Raw genomic sequence first — 26,759 nt, 5'->3', positions numbered from 1 at the left:
ATAACCATCTGAATGTGACCAAAGATAAAGGGTGCTACTTAGTGTAAAAAAAGAAGCTGAAATTATTTTATGTTTCAATAAATGCTTTGAAGCAAGAACAAATGTCCCAGGGATCTGTGGGCTTATACTCAATGTTGAACTCCACCAATGGTTGACTCGTCAAAAGAAAACTTTATACAGAATGCATCAGGATGTGAACACTAAGCACCAGAGTAATGTGTAGCATGTGAATCTACAGTAGAATAGGGAGAAACTGCAAAACCACCAAGTATGTTATGATTCCAAGAACGCTGCTTTCAAACCAAGGGCTGTCTCAGACATTAAACATACATATTTTATTTACGTACCTGCAAACCATCTTCCATGTAAAGCATTCACAGCTGCAGCTGCTGCAGCGATTGATGGGCATTTTACATACACATTTCCCTAGAATAAAAGAGACATGTTGATCCATCAAAATGTGTGAAGAATATGTTCCTACCAATAATTGAAAACTCATACAACAAACCAAGATCTGCACTAATGCAACCTTTTCTGAGGTAAGCAGTTTAAAGAGAAAATGCTTTGATTTTTACAAAACAAGATTTAGTCACGAGAGTAACACAAACATGTTAATATTTAAACAAAGTACAATCTCTAAAAACAAAGCAGTACGGGATGTAAAAATCAGAGCGAAATAGCTACTTCTATGATCAGTAAGCTTCAGAACCATATTTACACTGGAGATCAAATACTCCATACATAAAAGCACAAAGTAGCTCAATGAAACCTTTGATTTATATTATTGGTTTTAGTACACGTGTAATCCAAATGTATATACATTTTAAAAAGCGACTGCTGATAAAAAAAAACAAAAAAAAACAATTCTCCATGTTTTAAAAGCAAAAATAAATAGGAAATGTAAACATTTCCTCGAGGGTGAACTCAAAATTGCTCTTTTGAAATTTTCTATCTTTTCTACAAGAAAATATAACTATTGAAAAGGTTACTTACCACCAGTAACACTTAAGTCACAGCCTACCAGACAGTGGAGCTGTCTGGTTGCCACAGACATCTTATGGACTTTCAGAAAGTTGACCTAGGAGTGCATTCTGCTCGGTGATTACCCCTGGCTTTGTGGTTTCTAACGTCTTTCCATTTGCCGGCTTTATTTGCTTTAGACTCTCTGGTTCAGTTCGACCCTCCGTTCCCCAAAACCGTGTTTAATTAATCCTTCCACAAACCCGCATTCTGTGGTCAGGCCTTTAAATCTTGCTCGTATTCCATCACATAGGCTGTGCATTAAAAGACTGAGGTCAGGTGCTGTCTTAGGGGTGTTTATCTACTTTTCTTTCTGACTTCAGAGTGAGAGGATTTATGTGAAACTTGCTGGATATTTGGGATAGGTAAGAGTTTTTTTTTCCAAACACAGAACATTTAAATAAACTAAGTAATCCAGAATATATTAGAATTATGCATGCACATTGGGCAGTTGGGAACACCAGAGTTAAGCACAGTAAGTGACCCCAGCAACCAGGAGCAAGTCAGTTACCTACTGTAAAGAAATGGCTCCCTGTTGCAGTTACCCCCCACTTTTTGCCTGATACTGATGCTGACTTGACTGAGAAGTGTGCTGGGACCCTGCTAACCAGGCCCCAGCACCAGTGTTCTTTCACCTAAAATGTACCATTGCTTTCACAATTGGCACAACCCTGGCACCTAGGTAAGTCCCTTGTAACTGGTACCCCTGGTACCAAGGGCCCTGATGCCAGGGAAGGTCTCTAAGGGCTGCAGCATGTCTTATGCCACCCTAGGGACCCCTCACTCAGCACAGACACACTGCTTACCAGCTTGTGTATGCTGATGGGGAGAAAATTACTAAGTCGACATGGCACTCCCCTCAGGGTGCCATGCCAACCTCACACTGCCTGTGTCATAGGTAAGTCACCCCTCTAGCAGGCCTCACAGCCCTAAGGCAGGGTGCACTATACCACAGGTGAGGGAATAGGTGCATGAGCACTACGCCCCTACAATGTCTAAGCAAAACCTTAGACATTGTAAGTGCAGGGTAGCCATAATAGTATATGGTCTTGGAGTCTGTCAAAAACGAACTGCACAGCTCCATAATGGCTACACTGAATACTGGGAAGTTTGGTACCAAACTTCTCAGAATAATAAACCCACACTGATGCCAGTGTTGGATTTATTAAAAAATGCACACAGTGCATCTTAGAGATGCCCCCTGTATTTTACCCAATTGTTCAGTGCAGGACTGACTGGTCTGTGCCAGCCTGCTGCTGAGAGATGAGTTTCTGACCCCATGTGGTGAGGGCCTTTGTGCTCTGAGGACAGAAACAAAGCCTGCTCTGGGTGGAGGTGCTTCACACCTCCCCCTGCAGGAACTGTAACACCTAGCAGTGAGCCTCAAAGGCTCAGGCTTCGTGTTACAATGCCCCAGGGCACTCCAGCTAGTGGAGATGTCCGCCCCCTGGACACAGCCCCCACTTTTGTCGGCAAGTCCAGGAGAGATAATGAGAAAAACAAGGAGGAGTCACTGGCCAGTCAGGACAGCCCCTACGGTGTCCTGAGCTGAGGTGACTGACTTTTAGAAATCCTCCATCTTGCAGATGGAGGATTCCCCCAATAGGATTAGGGATGTGCCCCCTTCCACTCAGGGCACTCAGGGAGGAGGCAGAAAGAGGGTGTAGCCACCCTCAGGGCTAGTAGCCATTGGCTACTAACCCCCCAGACCTAAACACACCCCTAAATTGAGTATTTAGGGGCTCCCAGAACCAAGCAAGATAGATTCCTGCAACCTAAGAAGAAGAGGACTGCTGAGCTGAAAAACCCTGCAGAGAAGACGGAGACACCAACTGCTTTGGCCCCAGCTCTACCGGCCTGTCTCCCCACTTCAGAAGAAAACTGCTCCAGCGACGCTTTCTCTAGGACCAGCGACCTCTGAATCCTCAGAGGACTGCCCTGCTCTAAAAGGACCAAGAAACTCCCGAGAACAGCGGCCCTGTTCACCCAAGACAGCAACTTTGTTTCAAAGGAGCAACTTCAAGACAACTGCGTTTCCCGCCGGAAGCGTGAGACTTGCTACTCTGCACCCGACACCCCCGGCTCGACTTGTGGAGAAACACTTCAGGGAGGCTCCCCCGGCGACTGCGAGACCGTGAGTAGCCAGAGTTGCCCCCCCTGACCCCCCACAGCGACGCCTGCAGAGGGAATCCCGAGGCTCCCCCTGACCGCGACTGCCTGACTCTCAGATCCCGATGCCTGGAAACGACCCTGCACCCGCAGCCCCCTGGACCTGAAGGATCGGAACTCCAGTGCAGGAGTGACCCCCAGGAGGCCCTCTCCCTTGCCCAGGTGGTGGCTACCCCAAGGAGCCCCCCCCCCCCCCCCCCTGCATCGCTGAAGAGACCCCTTGGTCTCCCATTGATTTCAATTACAAACCGGACGCTTGCACACTGCACCCGGCCACCCCCGTGCTGCTGAGGGTGTACTTTCCATGCTAACTTGTGTCCCCCCCGGTGTCCTACAAAACCCCCCTGGTCTGCCCTCCGAAGACGCAGGTACTTACCTACTGGCAGACTGGAACCGGGGCACCCCCTTCTCCTTTGAAGCTTATGTGTTTTGGGCACCACTTTGAACTCTGCACCTGACCGGCCCTGAGCTGCTGGTGTGGTAACTTTGGGGTTGCTCTGACCCCCCAACGGTGGGCTACCTTGGACCCAAACTTGAACCCCGTAGGTGGTTTACTTACCTGCAAAAACGAACAATTACTTACCTCACCTAGGAACTGTGAAAATTGCACTGTGTCTAGTTTTAAAATAGCTATATGTGTTTTATTTGAAAAGTATATATGCTATTGTGATTATTCAAAGTTCCTAAAGTACTTACCTGCAATACCTTTCATGCAAAGTATTACATGTAGAATTTGAACCCGTGGTTCTTAAAATAAACTAAGAAAAGATATTTTTCTATACAAAAACCTATTGGCCTGGAATTGTTCTCAGTGTGTGTTCCTCATTTACTGCCTGTGTGTATGTACAACAAATGCTTAACACTACTCCTTTGATAAGCCTACTGCTCGACCACACTACCACAAAATAGAGCATTAGTATTATCTCTTTTTGCCACTATCTTACCTCTAAGGGGAACCCTTGGACTCTGTGCATACTATTCCTTACTTTGAAATAGTGCATACAGAGCCAACTTCCTACACTACCTGTGAAGCCGGTTCTTCGGATGTCAAGTGACAGCAGACCCCAGCAACCGGTCGACGATGCCTTGAGGAGTCTGCGGATGCAAGTGAGCGACTCTCTCACTCCAAGGGATATTCCTTCGTGCTTCCTGGTGCTAACAGAGTCCTTGTGACCCTGGAGGATGCACAGCCCTGGATGTTGCTGAATTCTTGCAGGATCCAGAGAAGGAAAATGTCACTTACCCAGTGTACATCTGTTCGTGGCATTAGTCGCTGCAGATTCACATGCTGTGCATAGTCCGCCGTCTGGTGTTGGGTCGGAGTGTTACAAGTTGTTTTTCTTCAAAGAAGTCTTTTCGAGTCACGAGACCGAGGGACTCCTCCCACTTCGGTTCCATTGCGCATGGGCGTCGACTCCATCTTAAGATTGTTTTCCCCGCAGAGGGTGAGGTAGGAGTTGTGTATGCTAATAGTGCCCATGCAATGGAATAAATACGTATGTACAAAATGAAGGTTTAATGTAATATTTACAAATGTACAAATGTTCAAAATCTACTTCTAAACGGCTACAGGCTCCCGGGGAGGAGGGTGGGCGCATGTGAATCTGCAGCGACTAATGCCACGAACAGATGTACACTGGGTAAGTGACATTTTCCGTTCGGTGGCATGTGTAGCTGCAGATACACATGCTGTGCATAGACTAGTAAGCAGTTATCTCCCCAAAAGCGGTGGTTCAGCCTGTAGGAGTGGAAGTAGTTTGAAATAAAGTTCTTAGTACGGCTTGACCTACTGTGGCCTGTTGTGCAGATAACACATCTACACAGTAGTGTTTAGTAAATGTATGAGGCGTAGACCATGTTGCTGCCTTACATATTTCGGTCATTGGAATATTTCAGAGAAAGGCCATAGTAGCACCTTTCTTTCTGGTTGAGTGTGCCTTTGGTGTAATAGGCAGTTCTCTTTTTGCTTTAAGATAGCAGGTTTGGATGCACTTTACTATCCATCTGGCGATACCTTGTTTTGAAATTGGATTTCCTGTATGAGGTTTTTGGAAGGCAATAAATAGTTGTTTTGTCTTCCTAATTTCTTTTGTCCTGTCAATGTAGTACATTAGCGCTCTTTTGATGTCTAATGTATGTAGTGCCCTTTCAGCTATTGAATCTGGCTGTGGGAAGAACACTGGTAATTCCACTGTTTGGTTTAAGTGGAACGGTGAGATAACCTTTGGTAAGAATTTTGGATTTGTTCTTAGAACGATCTTATTTTTGTGTATTTGAATAAATGGTTCTTGTATGGTAAACGCCTGTATTTCACTTACTCTTCTTAGAGATGTGATGGCAATGAGAAATGCAACTTTCCACGTTAAGTATTGCATTTCACAAGAATGCATGGGTTCGAAAGGTGGATCCATGAGCCTTGTCAAGACAATGTTGAGGTTCCATGAAGGAACAGGTGGTGTCCTTGGTGGTATAATTCTCTTTAGGCCCTCCATAAACGCTTTAATGACAGGTATTCTAAATAGGGAAGTTGAATGAGTAATCTGCAGGTAAGCAGATATTGCTGCGAGATGTATTTTTATGGAAGAGAAAGCTAGATTTGATTTTTGTAAATGTACTAAATATCCTACTACATCTTTTGGAGATGCATGCAATGGTTGGACTTTATTATGGCAGTAACAAACAAATCTTTTCCATTTACTTGCATAGCAGTGTCTAGTGGATGGTCGTCTAGCTTGTTTTATGACCTCCATACACTCTTGTGTGAGGTTTAAGTGTCCAAATTCTAGGATTTCAGGAGCCAAATTGCTAGATTCAGCGATGCTGGGTTTGGATGCCTGATCTGTTGTTTGTGTTGTGTTAACAGATCTGGCCTGTTGGGTAGTTTGACATGAGGTACTACTGACAGGTCTAGTAGTGTGGTATACCAAGGTTGTCTTGCCCATGTTGGTACTATTAGTATGAGTTTGAGTTTGATTTGACTCAATCTGTTTACTAGATATGGAAGGAGAGGGGGAAAAGCGTACGCAAATGTGTATCTTTTGTGTTGGATACATAGCTTGTATCACCTTGTGAAAATTTTGAACCCTTTGTGGACTTGGAGTGGCTATCCCTTTTGTTGTGTTGATTGTCGCTCCTAAGTATTGCTGTGTTTGACGCGGCAAAAGGTGTGACTTTGCATAGTTGATGGAGAAACCTAGTTTGTAAAGGGTTTGTATAACATAATCTGTGTGGTGTGAACACTTTGTTAGCGAGTTGGTTTTGATTAACCAATCGTCTAGGTACGGAAACACGTGTATTTGCTGCCTCCTGATATGTGCAGCTACTACTGCTAGACATTTTGTAAAGACTCTTGGTGCTGTTGTTATTCCGAATGGCAACACTTTGAATTGGTAATGTATTCCTTTGAATACGAACCTTAGGTATTTCCTGTGCGAGGGATGTGTCGGTATATGGAAATACGCGTCTTTTAGATCTAACGTTGTCATGTAGTCTTGCTGTTTCAGTAGTGGTATTACGTCTTGTAACGTGACCATGTGAAAGTGGTCTGATTTGATGTAGGTGTTTAGTGTTCTGAGATCTAATATTGGTCTCAGAGTTTTGTCCTTTTTCGGTATTAGAAAGTACAGTGAGTAAACTCCTGTGTTCTTTTGTGTTTTTGGTACTAATTCTATTGCGTCTTTTTGCAGTAATGCTTGAACTTCTAGTCCTAGAAGGTCCATATGCTGTTTTGACATATTGTGTGTTTTCGGTGGGACATTTGGAGGGAGTTGGAGAAATTCTATGCAATAACCATGTTGGATAATTGCTAAGACCCAAGTGTCTGTTGTTATTTCTTCCCATGATTTGTGGAACTGGCTTAGTCTTCCCCCACTGGTGTTGTGTGAAGGGGTTGTGTGACCTGTGAGTCACTGTTTATTTTGAGGGGTTTTGGGACCCTGAAACTTTCCCCGGTTTCTTGGGAATTGGCCCCCTCTGTATTGGCCTCGAAAGCCACCCCTTTGATATTGTCCCTGGTAGGTAGGTTGTCTTGTTTGTGAGGTGCTGGCTTCTGTGGCTTGACCTCGAAACCCTCCTCTGAAAGTTGTTTTGCGAAATGTGCCAAATGTGCCTCTGCCCTGCGGGGAATAGAGTGCGCCCATGGCTTTGGCTGTGTCAGTGTCAGTGTCCTTTTTTAATTTTTCAATTGCATTGTCCACTTCTGGGCCAAACAATTGCTGTTCATTGAACGGCATATTGAGCACTGCCTGTTGTATCTCAGGTTTGAAGCCAGATGTGCGCAGCCATGCGTGCCTCCTTATTGTCACAGCAGTATTTATTGTTCTTGCAGCTGTATCTGCTGCATCCATAGAAGAACGTATTTGGTTGTTGGAGATATTCTGCCCCTCTTCAACCACTTGTTTCGCTCGTTTCTGGAATTCTTTGGGGAGGTGCTCGATGAGATGCTGCATCTCGTCCCAATGGGCCCTGTCGTATCGCGCTAGGAGTGCTTGCGAGTTGGCGATGCGCCACTGATTTGCAGCTTGTGCTGCAACCCTTTTCCCAGCTGCATCAAACTTGCGGCTCTCCTTGTCCGGAGGTGTTGCGTCGCCTGATGTCTGCGAGTTGGCTCTTTTACGAGCTGCTCCTACGACTACTGAATCTGGTGTCAGTTGTGATGTAATAAAAGCAGGGTCTGTGGGCGGTGCCTTGTATTTTTTCTCCACCCTTGGAGTTATTGCTCTGCTTTTAACAGGCTCCTTGAAAATCTGTTTAGCGTGCCTTAGCATTCCCGGGAGCATGGGAAGGCTTTGATAATGGCTGTGGGTGGAGGACAGGGTGTTAAAGAGGAAGTCATCCTCAATAGGCTCCGAATGTAGAGATACATTATGAAATTCGGCTGCCCTAGCTACCACCTGTGCATATGCTGTACTGTCCTCCGGTGGTGAGGGTTTAGTTGGGTACGACTCTGGACTATTGTCCGATACTGGAGCATCATAGAGGTCCCATGCTGCCTGATCATCCTGGCTCATGGTGGTATGAGCTGGTGATTGTGGTGGAGTCTGTGCCGGTGATACATGAGTTGACTGTGGTGGAGAGGGTGGTGGAGTTACCCTCTTTACCACCTTTGCTTGTGGTGGCTTGTCTTGTTGTTGGAAGTCAAGTTTCTTTTTTCTTCTGATTTTCCCTGTACCCCTTTGGATAAAGATCCGCTTTTGAGTGTGATCTACCTCTGTAGTTTGTAATTCCTCCTCAAACCTGTGTCTTTTTAGTTGGGAGGACAGTGATTGTTCCTCTGAGCAGGAACTGGTTTTTGGTTCGGTTGCCGGGTGTTTTAGCACCGAAACCGTGTCTTTAGTTGTTTTCGGCTCCGACGAGATCTTTCTCTGTTTCGGTGTCTTGGCATCTCGGTGCCGACCATCTTCGGTGCCGCTATCTCTGTGCCGAGCAGCTTCGGTGCCGCTGTCTCTGTGTCGAGTAGCTTCGGTGCTGCTGTCTCTGTGTCGAGTAGCTTCGGTGCCGCTGTCTCTGTGTCGAGCCTTTTCTGCACCACTCTCTCGGTCCCGAGAGTGTTGCGTGCCTGTGTCTCGACGTGAGTCGGACGACTTCGGCACCAGCTCGCCCTTTTTCGGTGCCGATGGACGGTCACCTACTTTATGGGTTATGCCATGGCCTGTTGGCAGTGGCACCCCTGGGCTTTGTCTGTTTTTTCGTGTGTTCTTTCTTTCGATGTCTTACTCACGGTTGGTTGCTCGTCGACGTCGAATTCTTCGGAATCCGAATCGCGGATGGAGAAAGTTTCTTCTTCCTCCTCCTCCTCGAACCCTTGTTGTCCTGTCGGCGTGGAAGCCATCTGCAACCTCCTGGCTCTTCGGTCCCTGAGCGTTTTTCTCGACCGAAACGCGCGGCAGGCCTCACACGACTCTTCCTTGTGCTCGGGGGACAGGCACAAGTTACAGACCAAATGTTGGTCTGTATAAGGATATTTACTGTGGCATTTAGGACAGAATCGGAACGGAGTCAGTTCCATCAGTCTCGATGTTGCACGCGGTCGGGCCGACCAGGCCCCGACGGGGGATCGAAAATACCCCAAAGGGTTACCGGAGCTCTTTAAGGCTCGGGGTCGATTTGCCCTAACTATCCCGATACCGAACTAAACAATACCGACGAATTTTCCGTTGATTCTGACTAACTTTCCGACCCGAAACACGGAGCGAAAAGGAACACGTCCGAACCCGATGGCGGAAAAAAAACAATCTAAGATGGAGTCGACGCCCATGCGCAATGGAACCTAAGTGGGAGGAGTCCCTCGGTCTCGTGGCTCGAAAAGAATTCTTCGAAGAAAAACAACTTGTAACACTCCGACCCAACACCAGACGGCGGACTATGCACAGCATGTGTATCTGCAGCTACACATGCCACCGAACACAATGTTACAGTGGGAGCCTTCCCACCAGAAGCGGACTTGTTTGGTTACAGGCAAAGACCAGCAGCGGTTCCAAAGGCCACGGGCAGAAGATGTCTTGCAGATAGCTCCTTGTTGAGTCTTGCTTGACAAATGTGAGGACCCACCCGTTAGGAAGCCCTTAAATAACTTTAAAAGGGTGATGGTCCCTCTCTGCAGTAACCCACCTATCAGAGGGGTCAGGGACCTCTTCTACCTGGCCTAACCAGTCAGATGCTCCCAAGGGCCTCAGCACATCTTATTTTCAAGATGGCAGAATAAAGTGGCCACCTGGCACAGCTTTGGGCACTTTCCTAGGGGAAGAGCTGGACAGGGAGGTGGTCACTTTCCAGTCCTTTGTGTAGTTTCGTGCCTGAGCTGTAACCGGGGGTTCCTGAACTGGTGCAAACTGGATTATGCAAGGAGGGCACCAAATGAAACCCCACCCCAGTCCTTAGACACCTAAAACACAATGGTGGGGGGGTGGAGGTGGGGGGGGGGGGGGAATCACACCTCTCTTGCAAGAAACCCTTGTTCTGCCTCCCTTTGCCTGAGCCAGGCACATCAGCAGGAGAGCAGAACGGTATCTAGGGTCGGCAGTAGCGTGGGCTGGCTGCACAGAGCTCTGCCAGGTTGCTACTTGATTCTGCCATCTTGAAAATAAGATCTGCAGAGGCCCCTGGGAGGTTAGGCCAGGTAGATAACGTCCCTGACCCCCCTCTGATAGGTGGCCACTTTAACCTGTGACCAACTCCCTTTTAGGGTTACTTATTGACTCCCACAATGGTGGGTCCTCAGATTTTTCGAGCAAGACTGTACAAGGAACTCCCTGCAAGACGACATCAGCTCCTGGTCTCTGGAACTGCTGCTGCTCTGCTTTGAAACTGAAACAATTACCATTGGTGGGAAGGCCCCCATTGCAACATTGTTTCTCTGGATCCTGCAAGAATTCTACAACTTCCAGGGTCCCAAAGACTGTTTGCACCTGGAAGCAGGAAGGAATCTCCCTTGGAGTGAAGGAGTCACTCCCCTGCATCCGCAGGGGCCTCAAGACAATGTCAACCCACCTGTGGGGTCTGTTGTCCTACAGACCTTGAAAGGCTCTGCATCATAGGTGGTCAATCAGTGGCCTGCTCTGGGTCCTACTTGTCTTCTGACCAATTTGGGAGACACTGGGCCCCTTGCTCCTGCCAATGGACCAGAACTCCTGTGCTCTGAGACTGTTGCTCTTGCCAAGGTTTGCTGACTCTTCCTCCAGTAGATCTTCAGGCACCAAGAAGCCCCAGCATTCTGCAAATCGAAGATGCCGCCCCTGTCCTGCAACTCCTGTGACGTGGGATTTCTGTTTCTGTGTGTGCTGTTGAGGGCTCCTTGGGACTCCGTGTTCATCTCCTGTGGGTCAGTTGTGGGGGCTTCAACGACTTCTGGTGGCCTTCCTACTTGCGGAAGGCCAGCCCTGGCTCCCACTTAGGGGTAGAGTCTCCTGGACCTTGCTGGTCCTCAAAACTCTGCCAATACATATTCTCCTGCTTGCATTTGCCAGTGCTTGTTGGTGACCTGGCTGGTCACTGACACTCTGGCAATCCGGCGACCATCGAGGGACAGCTCAGACAACTCCTGGGATCTTCTGCAGCTCCTGGACCCTGCAGCTGGAGTACTTCCTCCACCGACTTGCAGGAACTTCACCTATAGGAGGGTGGGCATTGCCATCGGCACCACCTGGGCACCTCCGAGGGTGCTGGACTCTGTTTCCTTTCTTTTCAGGTTCTTCACATTCGGAATCCATCCTGGGGTTCTACTGGACTGGTCCACAGGTGGTGACAGCAGCTGGAGAATCCGAGGGTGGCACTGATTTCAGAGAGAGTCCCTTCTCCCCTTTGCATCAGAGTCCCCTGGTGTAAGTCTTTTGGGTATTCTCGGATGGGGGCACTCCCCAACCTTTCTCTTGTCTGTTAGTTTCTTTAGGGTCCACTTGGAAGGGTCCTGAAAAACTCCAACCACTACTTCCCTGCGTTAGTCTATGGGACGACTAGGTGGGTAAACGCTCTGCACCTGGTAGCTGGCAACATTTACCATACTTACCTCTGGTGTTTTTATCTCCCCCCCCCCAGTCCCTAGCTAACTCCCACACACACCTTGGTTGGGTTCACTATTTCGCATTCCACTTACTTAGAATATGGCAGAGCATGATCCAGCAGAACATAGTTCTCATCTGTTGCGCTCCAGAAAACTGCACCAAGAGCTGATCATCCACCTCGTTTATTTTTTATACAATCTGTGTAAAAGTTCAGTGCTCTTTTGAAGTCCAAGTGATAGAGTTGCTCCTCCTCCATAGAGGGGTGATGTGAAGCAGAAAAAGCTGCAAGGTGATGTTATGACTTAAGTGGTACAGCGTTACAAATACAGAGAAAGAAGAAAACTGGGTTAGCACAACCAATTTGTCTGGGAAGGTGGTGGCGTACGGTGGGGTTGAAACAGAGCTTGAAGCTCAATCACAAGCTGCACCAATGTTATGGAGATGAGGAACGCTGTTGAGGGTGAGGAACCACAAGTAACACCTTTAAAGCAACTCAAATGGGAGTGCACATCAAACGTTAGGACCATGTTTGGGCCCCACTGTTGCATGACAAAAGAGCAATGAAACAAAATGCCCTAAACCTTTTAAAAAGTACACAACTGGAGACGTAAACAATTAAGGCTCATGTGGAAACAGCAAAACGAGCAGTGCCAAGAGCAAGGCCATGCCAGGGTAGGAAAAAACAACAAAACGTTGTGAGAAAACTTTGCCTGAAGGGGCTCTATCTGCTGAGTAATGCACCAAGCCACAAATCTGTCCCAACAAAAAGGTATATATTTTTTTCTTTGAGGAAAACATGGATGCTAAGGTGACATCTACCTTTTGAGCAAGGTCGAAGGTGTTCAGCTGTCACCGGTCGATCTCCAAACATGAAGATGGAGATTGTGAAGGTCCAGGTGCAGATCCTCTGGAGGGGCATTCTGTTTGGAGGATAGATACACATGCCCAGGAGTTTTGGAAACTAAACTCTGTGCCGAGTCTGGGGTCATAAAAATGACGACCTCAGTCAGTCCAGATCTTCAGAACTTGAGTAGGAGTCATATCAGCAGAAAGGCATACAGGAGTGCTGTATTCCAATCAAGATGCAAAGCGTCTGAGTGAGAGATCCCTTTAGAAATCCAACACGGAGGAGATCTCAAATGATGTGTTCTAAGTGGTGTCAAACCGATCAAGCCAAAGTTCTCCCTATTCGCAGAAGAGACCTTGAGTCACCTCAGTATGTAACTGACATTTGTGATCCACTACGTGCTGACAGCGGAGCTCGTACTCCGTGGCATTTGATAATCCTGCCAGGTGGTTCACCACCAGGAAGATTCCTTGTTCATCTATACATTTACAGAGGTGTTAGGAATTGTGGCACAGGTTTTGAAGGAACCCATCCTGCTCGGTTTGTTGCCGTACCACCCAAGTGGTGTTGTCCATGAGAACCTGAACCCAGCTACATATAGCTGATATGGAACTGGGACTTTGTTGGAAACTAAAAGCCTCTGACCTCCATCTTTCCCAGATGACTACACCCAGCCAGACACCCCCCCCCCCCCACCCTCAAAAACATTGCATCACCACAACTGAGCTCTGGGTGGTGAAGGGGTCTACCACTGATCCATTCGAGGAAAATAAATCACAACTATAAATCTTTTGCAGTCTCCTCGGAAAGCTGAAAGTGTTTGGAGAAATCCCCTTGATGTTGGTCCACTGAGACTTCAGATTCCACTGCATAGCCCAAACATGCCACCTAATCTGCTTGACCAGCAAAATGCAGGTGCCCATCAGTCCCAGCCAGGCCATTGAAATTTAGGACCACAGTTAATGATGTGGATCAGTCAGAATGTCCTGCATTCTCTTTTCTGGGGGAAAGGCATAAAACAGATCTCGTTCCAGAATGCCTCTTATGAAGGAGTGCCTGAGGAGTCAGGTGTGGCTGGCACGTTGATAGTAAACCTCAGGGATGACGGAAGGTTTGCAGAGACCAAGAGGTGGCTGGAGCCCACCTTCAACAGCTAGTTGTCGAGGAAGACTGGCACCCCCTGACCTCCGAAGAAGTGCTGCCACCACCCCCATCCCTTTTGTGAGCAGACAAGGGGGAGCACATCAAACTGAAAATCCTCCTGTCCCACCATTAACATAGGTAGCGCCGATAGGTCTGCAGGAGGGTTATATGGAAACAGGTGTCCTGCAGGTCCAAAGCCAAAATCAAGTCTCCAGGATCGAGGGCAGACAGGACTGGGGCAAGTGTGAGCATAATGAATTTCTGTTACTGGAAAAAGGCATTGCTAAGCAATGACAAAGGCCTCCATCCTTCTTGGGCACAGACGGAAACCGGAATAGCAACCACATCCTATTACTGACATCAGAACCCTCTCTATCGCCCCCCCCAGGCCAAAAAGACTTGCACTTCCTGCTGCAAAACAGACTAGGGGAGAGACAGTGGCACAAATGCTGAAAGGTGCGGCAGTGCAGAAAGGAAAGGTAGTGCATAGCACTTATGAACCCACCTGCCTTGTGTTACAACTTGCTAAACAGGGAATCATCGGTACTGCCTGCCTCCTACTGGATAGCTGTGCTCTAATAATGGGCACACAGAGGATTTGGCATAGTGAACTGGGTGGCTCATTGACCTGAAGCACAGAGCGGTGGGCACCACACGGACTGTAAAACTGTTGGGTACCAAGCTGTCGTTGGATTGGCTGACGGTATGCATCTCTGCCGAAGCCACAAAAGTAAAGGTAGGACAGATAAGGCTGAGAAGGTTGGGCAGAGAAGCCCTGGGAGTGTCACCCTGCTCTCCTTGAACCATTTGAGAGTAGAATCTGCGTTGTCGCCAAACAGGCATGTCCATGAGGGTCAACTGGACATTGCCTAAATAACTGGTGTACCTGGCCAAGCATGGTTGCACATGGCAACAATGGTGCCAATGGCCCACCCAATCGAATTAGTGGCATACACGAAACAATGAATTGTAAAGCTGGCCATGCCACGTCCTTCCTCTATGGCCCGGGAGAGGTCTGGTCATAGATCAGAGACATCTTGTAGAACTGGAGCCACTGAGTACCAAAGGGCATGAGAATATCCACCCCAGCAGTCAGATGGCATTCACTGACCCAAGGGCCAAGCTGGTAAACAAGAAGACTGTTTTCTAACTGTTCCAACCGTTTTGATTCCCTACTAGTGGAGCAGTTATGAATGTGTTGGTTACGGTCCCTCAGATGCCTGCAATACCAGGCTTTCAGGTGAAGGGTGCTGAAACTAAAAGGATTGTCAAGGGCGGTAGCATTGTCCAGTTATGGGGGGGCCAGTGGGCCAGAGTAATGTTTGGATCAGGTTCCCAACAAGGTATCCGTAAGGGCTTTGGATAACTGTAGGAGGAGCTCAGACATCTCCACGTCAAAAGAACAAAATAGTTTAATCCCTGAAGGTGCGGTTTTGCAGCTAGAAGAATTTTCTGGATTCACACGCTGTAAGGAAATGCCTCCTTGGCATGGTTACCCCCTAACTTTTTGCCTTTGCTGATAAGTTTTGATTGAAAGTGTGCTGGGACCCTGCTAACCAGGCCCCAGCACCAGTGTTCTTTTCCTAAACTATACCTTCGTCCCCACAACTGGCACAACCTGGGCACTCAGATAAGTCCTTTGTAACTGGTACCCCTGGTGCCAAGGGCCCTGATGCCAGGGAAGGTCTCTAAGGGCTGCAACATGTCTTATGCCACCCAGGGGACCCTTCCCCCCCCCCACTCAGCACATGCACACTGCCTCACAGCTTGTGTGTGCTGATGGGGAGAAAAAGACTAAGTCGACATGGCACTCCCCTCAGAGTGCCATGTCTACCTCACACTGCCCGTGGCATAGGTAAGTCACCCCTCTAGCAGGCCTTACAGCCCTAAGGCAGGGTGCACTATATCACAGGTGAGGGCATATGTGCATGAGCACTATGCCCCTACTGTGTCTAAGCAAAACCTTAGACATTGTAAGTGCAGGGTAGTCACAAGAGTATATGGTCTGGGAGTTTGTCAAACACGAACTCCACAGTTCCATAATGGCTACACTGAAATCTGGGAAGTTTGGTATCAAACTTCTCAGCACAATAAATGCACACTGATGCCAGTGTGGAATTTATTGTAACATGCACCCAGAGGGCATCTTAGAGATGCCCCCTGAATACCAATCCGACTTCTAGTGTAGGCTGACCAGTTTCTGCCTGCAACACACCAGACATGTTGCTGGCCACATGGGCAGAGTGCCTTTGTCACTCGGTGGCCAGGAACAAAGCCTGTACTGGGTGGAGGTGTTTAAGGAAATGCCTCCTTGGCATGGTTACCCCCTGACTTTTTGCCTTTGCTGATGCTATGTTTTGAATTGAAAGTGTGCTGAGGCCTGCTAACCAGGCCCCAGCACCAGTGTTCTTTCCCTAACCTGTACTTTTGATTCCACAATTGGCACACCCTGGCATCCAGATAAGTCCCTTGTAAGTGGTACCCCTGGTACCAAGGGCACTGATGCCAGGGAAGGTCTCTAAGGACTGCAGCATGTCTTATGCCACCCTGGAGACCCCTCACTCAGCACAGACACACTGCTTACCAGCTTGTGTGTGCTAGTGAGAACAAAATGAGTAAGTCGACATGGCACTCCCCTCAGGGTGCCATGCCAGCCTCTCACTGCCTATGCAGTATAGGTAAGACACCCCTCTAGCAGGCCTTACAGCCCTAAGGCAGAGTGCACTATACCATAGGTGAGGGCACCAGTGCATGAGCACTGTGCCCCTACAGTGTCTAAGCCAAACCTTAGACATTGTAAGTGCAGGGTAGCCATAAGAGTATATGGTCTGGGAGTCTGTTTTACACAACCTCCACAGCACCATAATGGCTACACTGAAAACTGGGAAGTTTGGTATCAAAGTTCTCAGCACAATAAATGCACACTGATGCCAGTGTACATTTTATTATAAAATACACCACAGAGGGCACCTTAGAGGTGCCCCCTGAAACCTAACCGACTATCTGTGTAGGCTGACTGGTTCCAGCAGCCTGCCACACTAGAGACATGTTGCTGGCCCCATGGGGAGAGTGCCTTTGTCACTCTGAGGCCAGTAACAAAGCCTGCACTGGGTGGAGATGCTAACACCTCCCCCAGGCAGGAGCTGTAACACCTGGCGGTGAGCTTCAAAGGCTCACCCCTTTGTCACAGCACCGCAGGACACTCCAGCTTAGTGGAGTTGCCCGCCCCCTCCGGCCACGGCCCCCACTTTTGGCGGCAAGGCTGGAGGAAACAAAGAAAACAACAAGGAGGAGTCACTGGCCAGTCAGGACAGCCCCTAAGGTGTCCTGAGCTGAAGTGACTAACTTTTAGAAATCCTCCATCTTGCAGATGGAGGATTCCCCCAATAGGATTAGGGATGTGACCCCCCTCCCCTTGGGAGGAGGCACAAAGAGGGTGTACCCACCCTCAGGGCTAGTAGCCATTGGCTACTAACCCCCCAGACCTAAACACGCCCTTAAATTTAGTATTTAAGGGCTCCCCTGAACCTAGAAAAACAGATTCCTGCAACTAACAAGAAGAAGGACTGCTGAGCTGACAAACCCCTGCAGAGGAAGAACAGAAGACACCAACTGCCTTGGCCCCAGACTTACCGGCCTGTCTCCTGCCTTCCAAAGAAGGCTGCTCCAGCGACGCTTTCCAAGGGACCAGCGACCTCTGAATCCTCCGAGGACTGCCCTGCTTCGAAAAAGACAAGAAACTCCTGAGGACAGCGGCACTGCTCCAAAAGAACTGCAACTTTGTTACAAGGAGCAGATTTAAAGACCCCTGCAACTCCCCGCAAGAAGCGTGAGACTTGCAACACTGCACCCGGCGACCCCGACTCGACTGGTGGAGAACAACCAACTCAGGGAGGACCATCCGGCGACTCTACGACTGAGTAACCAAAGTTGTCCCCCCTGAGCCCCCACAGCGACGCCTGCAGAGGGAATCCCCAGGCTCCCCCTGACCGCGACTGTCTGAACTCCATTTCCCGACGGCTGGGAAAGACCCTGCACCCACAGCCCCCAGCCCCTAAAGAAACGGAACTTCTGTGCAGGAGTGACCCCCAGGAGGCCCTCTCCCTTGCCCAGGTGGTGGCTACCCCAAGGAGCCCCCCCTTGCCTGCATCGCTGAAGAGACCCCTTGGTCTCATTGAAACCTGAAGGAAACCCGACGCGTGTTTGCACACTGCACCCGGCCGCCCCCGCGCTGCTGAGGGTGTACTTTCTGTGCTAATTTGTGTCCCCCCCGGGGCCCTACCAAACCCCCCTGGTCTGCCCTCCGAAGACGCGGGTACTTACCTGCTGGCAGACTGGAACCGGGGCACCCCCTTCTCTCCATTGAAGCCTATGTGTTTTGGGCACCTCTTTGACCTTTGCACCTGACCGGCCCTGAGCTGCTGGTGTGATAACTTTGGGGTTGCTCTGAACCCCCAACGGTGGGCTACCTTGGACCAAAAACTGAAACCTGTAAGTGACTTACTTACCTGTTAAAACTAACAATAACTTACCTCCCCCAGGAACTGTGAAAATTGCACTGTGTCCACTTTTAAAACAGCTATTTGTGTTTTATGTAAAAAGTATACATGCTAATGAAATGATTCAAAGTTCCTAGAGTACTTACCTGCAATACCTTTCAAATGAGATATTACATGTAAAATTTGAACCTGTGGTTCTTAAAATAAACTAAGAAAATATATTTTTCTATAACAAAACCTATTGGCTGGATTTGTCTCTGAGTGTGTGTTCCTCATTTATTGCCTGTGTGTATGTACAACAAATGCTTAACACTACTCCTTGGATAAGCCTACTGCTTGACCACACTACCACAAAATAGAGCATTAGTATTATCTCTTTTTACCACTATCTTACCTCTAAGGGGAACCCTTGGACTCTGTGCATGCTATTCCTTACTTTGAAATAGCACATACAGAGCCAACTTCCTACAAGGTGCATCTCACCTCCCCCTGCAGGGACTGTAACACCTGGCGGTGAGCCTCAAAGGCTCACCCCTTTTGTTACAGCACCACAGGGCATCCCAGCTAGTGGAGATGCCCGCCCCTCTGGCCACTGCCCCAACTTTTGGCAGCAAGGTAGGAGGAGATAATGAGAAAAACAAGGAGGAGTCACCCACCAGTCAGGACAGCCCCTAAGGTGTCCTGAGCTGAGGTGACCCCTCCCTTGAGAAATCCTCCATCTTGAGTTTGGAGGATTCCGCCAATAGGATTAGGGATGTGCCCCCCTCCCCACAGGGAGGAGGCACAAAGAGGGTGTAGCCACCCTCAAGGACAGTAGCCATTGGCTACTGCCCTCCCAGACCTAAACACACCCCTAAATTCAGTATATAGGGGCACCCCAGAACCTAGGGAGGGTTCTGCAACCTGAAGAAAGAAGGACTGCTGACCTACAAGCCTGCAGAGAGGGAGGAAGACAACTGCTTTGGCCCCAGCCCTACTGGCCTGTCTCCAACTTCGAAAACCTGCTCCAGCAACGCATCTGACAGGGACCAGCGACCTCTGAAGCCTCAGAGGACTGCCCTGGACTACAGGACCAAGAAACTCCCTTGAACAGCAGCCCTGTTCAAAACCAGCTATTTCTTTGCAACAAAGAAGCAACTTCCAAAGACTTCACATTTCCAGCCGGAAGCGTGAGACTCTACACTCTGCACCGGACGCCCCCGGGTCAACCTGCAGAAAACTAACACCTCAGGGAGGACTCCCCGGCGACTGCGAGCCCGTGAGTAACCAGAGAAGACCCCCCGGAGCCCCCACAGCGACGCCTGCAGAGAGATTCCAGAGGCTCCCCCTGACCGCGACTGCCTGTAACAAGGGACCAGACTCCTGGAACCAACACTGCACCTGCAGCCCCCAGGACCTCAAGAAACCGAACTGCGACGCAGGAGTGACCCCCCAGGTGACCCTCTTCGTTGCCCAGGTGGTGGCTGTCCCAAGAAGCCCCCCCCCGTGCGTGCCTGCACCGCTAGAGTGACCCCCAGGTCCCTCCATTGAAACCTATACAAAACCCGATGCCTACTTTGCACACTGCACCCGGCCACCCCTGTGCCGCTGAGGGTGTGTTGTGTGCCTACTTGAGTCCCCCCCCAAGTGCTCTACAAAACTCCCCTGGTCTGCCCCCCAAGGACGCAGGTACATACATGCTGGCAGACTGGAACCGGAGCGCCCCTGTTCCCCATAGGCGCCTATGTGTTTTGGGCACCTCTTTGACCTCTGCACCTGACCAGCCCGGAGCTGCTGGTGTGGTAACTTTGGGGTTGCCTTGAACCCCCAACGGTGGGCTGCCTATGCCCCAGGACTGAGACTTGTAAGTGTTTTACTTATCTCCTAATCTATCCTTTACTTTCCTCCCCCAGGAACTGTTGATTTTTGCACTGTCTCCACTTTGAAAATAGCTTATTGCCATTTTTACAAAGACTGTAAATTAATGTTTTCATTCAAAGTTCTTAAAGTATCTAAGTGAAGTACCTTACATTTAAAGTGTTTAATGTAAATCTTGAACCTGTGGTTCTTAAAATAAACTAAGAAAATATATTTTTCTATATAAAAACTATTGGCCTGGAGTAAGTCTGAGTGTGTGTTCCTCATTTATTACCTGTGTGTGTACAACAAATGCTTAACACTACCCTCTGATAAGCCTACTGCTCGACCACACTACCACAAAATAGAGCATTAGAATTATCTACTTTTGCCACGATCTTACCTCTAAGGGGGACCCCTTGGACTCTGTGCACACTATTTCTTACTTTGAAATAGTATATACAGAGCCAACTTCATACAGTCCCTTTCTGTTTGCATGGGAGTAAAGTCTTTCAAAGCTTTCACAGAGCGGTCTACGAAATCTATCCAATCCTGGGAGGGCTCTTTCTTGGTCTCTCTAAACTTAATCCTATACTGTTCAGAAGTTAGACTGCACCCTTTTAACTGTGCTGCTTTTAAAACTGTAATTGTCTGCATCCTCTTCTGACAGTGAGGAGTTTGTCTCGTCCTTTGTGAGAGAATGAGAGCCTGAAAATTGCGGCCTACTGCCTTTGGCGGACCCTCTGTAACTTACAGGCCCTCTCCAAAGAAATGATCAATTTATAGATGATAGCTCCCACCTTGTGAGGTGGGACTACCTTGTTCATGTTTCTAGAATAAAGAGTCCTCTTTGACCCTGGTATCCCAGAAATTGAAACTGCTGCCACCATGGGATACGAACCCCAAACTTCGTCTTTCCCTCTCCATTGCCAAGTCCTCCCTATCTAGGGTCAGCTGTTGCAGCCTCAGCATGGCCTCCTCCAACCTCAGCTGCCTAAGCTCCCTATCTAGGGAATCTTCCCCTGAGGTGGAGTAGTGGGTCCCTCAGACTGAGGAGACATGGGAATGGACCGAGGAGGATCTATCCCTCCTCTTGGGAACCCTCTAGGAGTAAAGATGGGCCTACTAGAATGCCTGCCCCTCCCCCCCCCCCCCCCCCTTTCACTACTTGCAGTGCTCCTAACAGGACTGTGGCGTTTCCTAGGTTCTTCCTGACCCTCCCTAGTGCAGCCCAAGTCTGAGGGCCAGCTTCTACTTCTTCCTCCTGGCTACCAGCATTGCCCTGGTCTGCCTGGAGGAGTAAGCCAAGAAGATTACTCTAGTTGGGATTTCTCCCTCTCTTCAGGTTTTCTCTCAGATAACATCTCCTTAAGCTCTTGGAAGGCAAGAATCATATCGAGAATCTGGGACTTGAGAGTTGTGCTCTGCTGAAGAGATTTTCCTGCTAAAGTAGTTTAGGTGTCCTTAACTACTCCAACACTAGACTCCCAGTGAAGTTTGGAGCAAGGGCTATGCCAGACCCCTAGCTTACCCAAACTCAGGAGACTAGAACCCTAACACTAAGTGTACCTACAGCTAGTAATGGTCTTTCCTGTGGAAAGTAACTAGTGACCGAGTGGTAAGGCAAGTGTCTTATCCCAGCACTGCACCACCAATGTAGGAAGCCGGCCTTGTGTGTGGTGAGCACCTATAGTGTTATCACCTTATACCGGGTCCAGGTATCCCATATTAGTGAGGTGCTGGAAGTGTCTAGGAAGCCAGACCTCTCTAGAGGTAACTGTGGATGAGCAGCCAAGACTTATCTAGGAGACATGCAAAGCTTATCCAATACCACTAATGTCACACAGCACTTACCCAAATGAAAGAACCACATAGGGTTACAAAAACTGAGGTAATTAATTATGGTAACACAAATACTAAAACACTGTATAGGCAATACTCCACTAGCAGGTGAGTAAACACACTTATGTACACATTAGTAGTGGGGAATTGGGATAGAAGACAATAGAAAACAGTGAAATAACAGAAAATAATGGTGACACTGGGGAAGACTAAACCACATACTAAGTAAGTAGAATGTGAAAGTCAGTCCTTAACCCAAGGAAGTGGAATCTGTAGAGGGGAGCAGGAGGAACTAGGAACCTCAAAAAAGTACCAGAGTGGCCCCCAGCGACCAGAAGGAGAGAAGAGGAAAGTACCTGTTTTTTCCCCCAAACCTACAGGTAAACTTGTAGAAGGACTGTGCAAGACCGAAGCAGCAGGACTGGAAGGAACAAAAGGTGGATCCGGACACGAGGACCTGCAAAAGAAGGGGACCAAGTCCAGTTTGAGTTGGAGTGTCTGGTTGGGGCAGGAGCCACTACCCACCCTTTTGGAGATGCAGGACCAGGTCGACTGTGAAGATAAAGTTGGCTGTGCAGAGCAGGAGAAGAGCTCCATGAGTCATGAAGTAAATGTCCCAATTTTGAAGAGTTGCAGTCAGTCAGTGGTGTGGAAAAAAACAAACAAATAGCCCTGGCAAAGGCAAGAGTCGAAGGTGAAGATTTCCAGAGCTGCCGGGGACCAGGAAGGTCCAGGGGGACTCAACCCAAGGAGGGGAGTCCTAGGAAAACCACATAAAACTGGTAGGAGCAATGCTGGGGGTCCTCTAGGGAGCCCCCAGAGTGCATGTAATCATACAACCACTACTAGCAATAGTATTGAGGTATGATTCCGACATGTTTGATACCAAACCTGCCCAGCTTCAGAGATACCATTATGTAGCTGGACACAAGTAGTGACCTGTTTCCAGTACGTGGGTAAAATGGTTTCCTCACAATTACAATGTCCAGTAAAATGGAGCTTGAGTACGAAGGGCCACCACTGCTCATGCAGGGGTGCTCTCACACAGTTACTTGCACCCTGCCCTCTGCGTTAGGAGGTCCTGCCATAGCGGTGACTTACAGTGACCTGTGGTGAAAGGGTGCCTGCACCTTTTCACGCAGGCTACAATGGCAGGCCTGCAGACACATTTTGCATGGGTTTCCTTGGTTGGCACAATACATGCTGCAGCCCATGGGGAACCCCTGGTGCCCCAAAGCCCTGGGTACCTATGCACCATACACTAGGGACTTACATGGGGTCACAAGTATGCCAATGATGGGGTGTACTGAGTCGGGAACAACCAAATTTAGCAGGATCTCAGTGAACACAGTCAAAACACACTGACAGCAGGCAAAAAGTGGGGGTAACCATGCCAAAAAGAGGGTACTGTCCTACAGTAACCATGGACTTTGTGGTTTCATGGCCCTCCTTTGGTTGGTTGAGGCTTTCATTGACAGTTTCCAAATAGTGGTTGTCCATTATATGCAGTGTTTATTGTGTTAGCTTGTATTTCAGGTATGAAGCCTTAAATTCTCAACTAAGACGTGAAGCCTTGGCGTGACCCCCATCATTAATTGGCGACTAGACATGTAAGGGAAGATTTTAAGCAAGTGTTTGCTGTTCTTAATGCTTTCTACCAGATGTGTTGCCCTATTTTTACACTGCTCGGGGAGATGTTTAAATCAGTTTTACTATCTCCTCCCAATGCTGATGTGTGTGTGATTAATAAATAATGCATTATAAGAATTGGCAATAAGCCATTAGTTTGCAGCACTCCGCTCAATCCTGCAACCTTTAAGTTCCATCCTTTTGATTTCCTTATCTGGAGGTGGCACCGATGTCGAGGGGATGTTCACTCTCTTACTTGCAGTCAAAGTTATTATGGAGTCTGCTTGGACAGTACCTTTAATGTACTCAGGATCTTTTGAAGATAACTTGTACTTCTTTCCAGCCCTTGGTGTGACTGCTCTCCAAGTGGCTGTCTCTTAAAAGGTGTCCCTGCCTTGTTTAAGAATGCTTGGAAGCATTGGCAGATATTGGTTTCTTGACTGAGTTGACAGCAGTGTTTCTAAGAGGAAAACATGGCTGGGGGTTATCCTCTTCAAGCTAAAGGGGGAATGGTTTGTAGGAGAAGTCTTTACTTCCTCCTCAGGTGGAAACCCCCCCCCCCCCCCCCTTCTAAATCTTCTCATTGATATTCCTTATATATTCACCACCCTCTGAAGGCTAATACATTACTTCTTGATCATCTTCCCCTTCAGGCTCAGGTTTGAGTGGAGGCCGAATTTTCTAGACTTCTACCTCAGAAATGTCCATCATTGTTGAAGTCTTCTGTCGGATCCTGAATCCCTTCAGACTGTTGAACTATTTTCTTTTGGAAAAGCACGGCCATTTCAGCCTCAAGCCTTTTCCTCTTTCTCAATTTCAACGATCTGCTCTTCGAAAAACCACAACAATGCAGCCTATGATCTGGCATAGTGCTACAGGGGGAACCATGGCATGGTCAACAGTCTGTGGCATGGGCAACTGAGTCTGTGGTAGCCATACAACACCTTATGACAAACCTAGCAGGCTCTTGCCCATCCTGAAGTGTCTGGTCAAGTTAACTACGGTTCTCATCCAGAAGCGAAAAGCAGGTGTGCCACTGAGTCCTACAATGCATGGGAAAGACAATCCAAAAGGTGCTGATCAATCACAGGGGCCGAGCTGGTTAAGGAGAAAATACTCCTTTCACAAGATTACAGCCACCTGGACTCCCTGTCCAGAGGAACGTTAGGCAGGAGGACACGGAGGTCAGAAGAGATGGTAGCAGTCTAAATCACAAAACGTCAGAGTCGGGTGCCGGACAAGACAAGCCAGGTCTCCGGGGAGGTGGAGGGGTTGTCTATGGACCTATGGATCTGTCCACAGGGGCCCCATTGCAGGTTTATCCCAGATCCCCAATAAAATGTCAGAATGTCTCACTAAATGATAGCGCAGGCTCCAATCCCCTCTGACCTTGGTGAAGCACTGTTAACAAGGGGTCAGTGGTGACCTCCACAGAGGGGTGCTGCAAGCCTAGGAATACAGATGCCCTCTTTAGTACCTCTGCGAAGGAGCCGAGCGGGAGCTTGCCTCCGTTGTAAGGCTGGGGAAGAAAAAGAGGTCTGAAGACGGCAAGAACTCAAGGCCACTAGACTCTTCCAACTCAATCAGCCAACCATCTCCTAGTGAAGGCTGGAGTCTTGTCTACAGGGTTGCTAAACTCCAGCTCGTTTCCCTTACCTTAAAAAGCCTGAGAAGGGGGTAGGAAGTTATCTAAGTCTACAGGCACCACTGGTGCTGTACCAGACACTCCTGATCAGCGATGCAGTGCAGAAAAGAAGGAACCGAAGTCTGAGAGAGAATTATTATGAACTACAGTGACATCACATATGGTGGACTATGTTGCTATGGAGTCGCATAACTCCCTCTTCCGACGCACAGAGGTACTGCAGGGGTAAAAATATCTGAATACAGTCTGGCACCTGGGATAGAATTCTAAGGTAAGGAATCTGCGGTCAGATGTAGATACCACATAAAATTCCTACAAGTATGTAACTATTTGCTTTTGCAGAGTGAATCTTGAACTTTTGTGACTTTATACATTTCTTGGAGACGAATATACACAATAGGTCGAAAACATTGCCTGGCTTTGGTACTAGGAAACAAGCTGAGTAGATCTTTGTTTTCCTACTCTTGCGGAACCCTTTATTGCAACTTGTGTAGACATTCCTTGATCTCACGCTGCAGCAACAGCCTCTCTAACTTGTTGTTGCTTTAGTCCTCAAATATTATTGGGGCGTTAAACTTCTCTCCTGCTGTCAAAACCTCTGTAAACAGATAAAAAGAAGAGTAGGGAAACTTCCTAACCCATCTATTAGATGATGGAATATTACACTGCAGGTGAACCTAGAAGCGAGTCAAAATGCCAAATAGTTACTGATACTGGACTGCAAAGGAGATTCATATCAAAGTGCTGTGAAGAAACTGCTACATAATGACCAAGGTTGTAAGACATTCCTCTTGCTGCAAGACCATAAAGACTAGTAACAGTATAATAATAATGTAAAACATTTATGTATCTACAGCACATACCTGTGTGGAACTTTTGTCCACATAAATGTGAATAACTCCGCCATGTTTATTACATTCCTCAATCACATCATCTTTAATTTCTGTGTCCCAACCAGGCTCATCTTCTCTGTAAAAAAGACATTATCAAGAATAAAGTTGATACCTCATTAACAATCACTATTTATAGTAACAATATAAACAATGTAGGGCTGCAAAATGGTAAAGCCAGGTCTTTACGCTTAGAGAAGAAAAAGATTACTTACCTTGATCAACCAAAAGTCAAAACAGATAATTAGTATATCTTTCTAAGGATACCTCCAAACTTTAAGAATAGAGGCTGGTTTTGAGGTGACCTAAGAAATTTCACCTGAAACTACAGTACACCAGGACAAACCTCACATTAGATTGTATTTTTCCCATACATGTGAGGGCAAGTAGGTGTAATAAGTAGAAAATAAGTTACTTACATGTAACTGTAGTTTACCAATATTGGAATATTTCATAGATTTGCATGCTTGAATCATTCCCAGTCGTCGAGATGATTCCCCCGGTACCTTATGACAGCAATGTAATGTTAAACAGTGTCTGAAGGACCTTCACTTTTGTAACATTAGTTGATTAAAAAAAAAAAAAACAAGTTTCAGCTAATCAGGTTGTTTTGCCCTCTAGCACACTCCTGTGAGAAGCTCTAGTCCCTCAGATTTTCTGAAGCACAAGTTTAGAAGAACCACTTATACAGAGAGAAAGGTGAGCTTCTGAGGGGAGGAGTGAGTCGCATGTCAATCTATG

At 47.9% G+C, this 26,759-nt stretch overlaps 1 protein-coding gene across 6 annotated transcripts in view; it reads right to left on the bottom strand.

Moving 5' to 3' along the window:
* Positions 1 to 26,759, bottom strand: part of RBM39 (RNA binding motif protein 39) — a 561,368-nt gene that overhangs the window by 34,864 nt on the left and 499,745 nt on the right. For all 6 annotated transcript variants that reach the window (XM_069243868.1, XM_069243870.1, XM_069243869.1 and 3 more), the window contains 2 exons: positions 25,992 to 26,097; positions 348 to 426 (listed from right to left, as the gene is read on the bottom strand). In XM_069243868.1, coding sequence (XP_069099969.1) covers positions 348 to 426; positions 25,992 to 26,097 — 185 coding nt within the window. The remainder of the gene's footprint in view (positions 1 to 347; positions 427 to 25,991; positions 26,098 to 26,759) is intronic.

The sequence above is a fragment of the Pleurodeles waltl genome, chromosome 7 (assembly GCF_031143425.1).
Source record: "Pleurodeles waltl isolate 20211129_DDA chromosome 7, aPleWal1.hap1.20221129, whole genome shotgun sequence".
Lineage (NCBI taxonomy): Eukaryota > Metazoa > Chordata > Amphibia > Caudata > Salamandridae > Pleurodeles > Pleurodeles waltl.
This window is presented reverse-complemented; position numbering and strand designations above follow the sequence as displayed.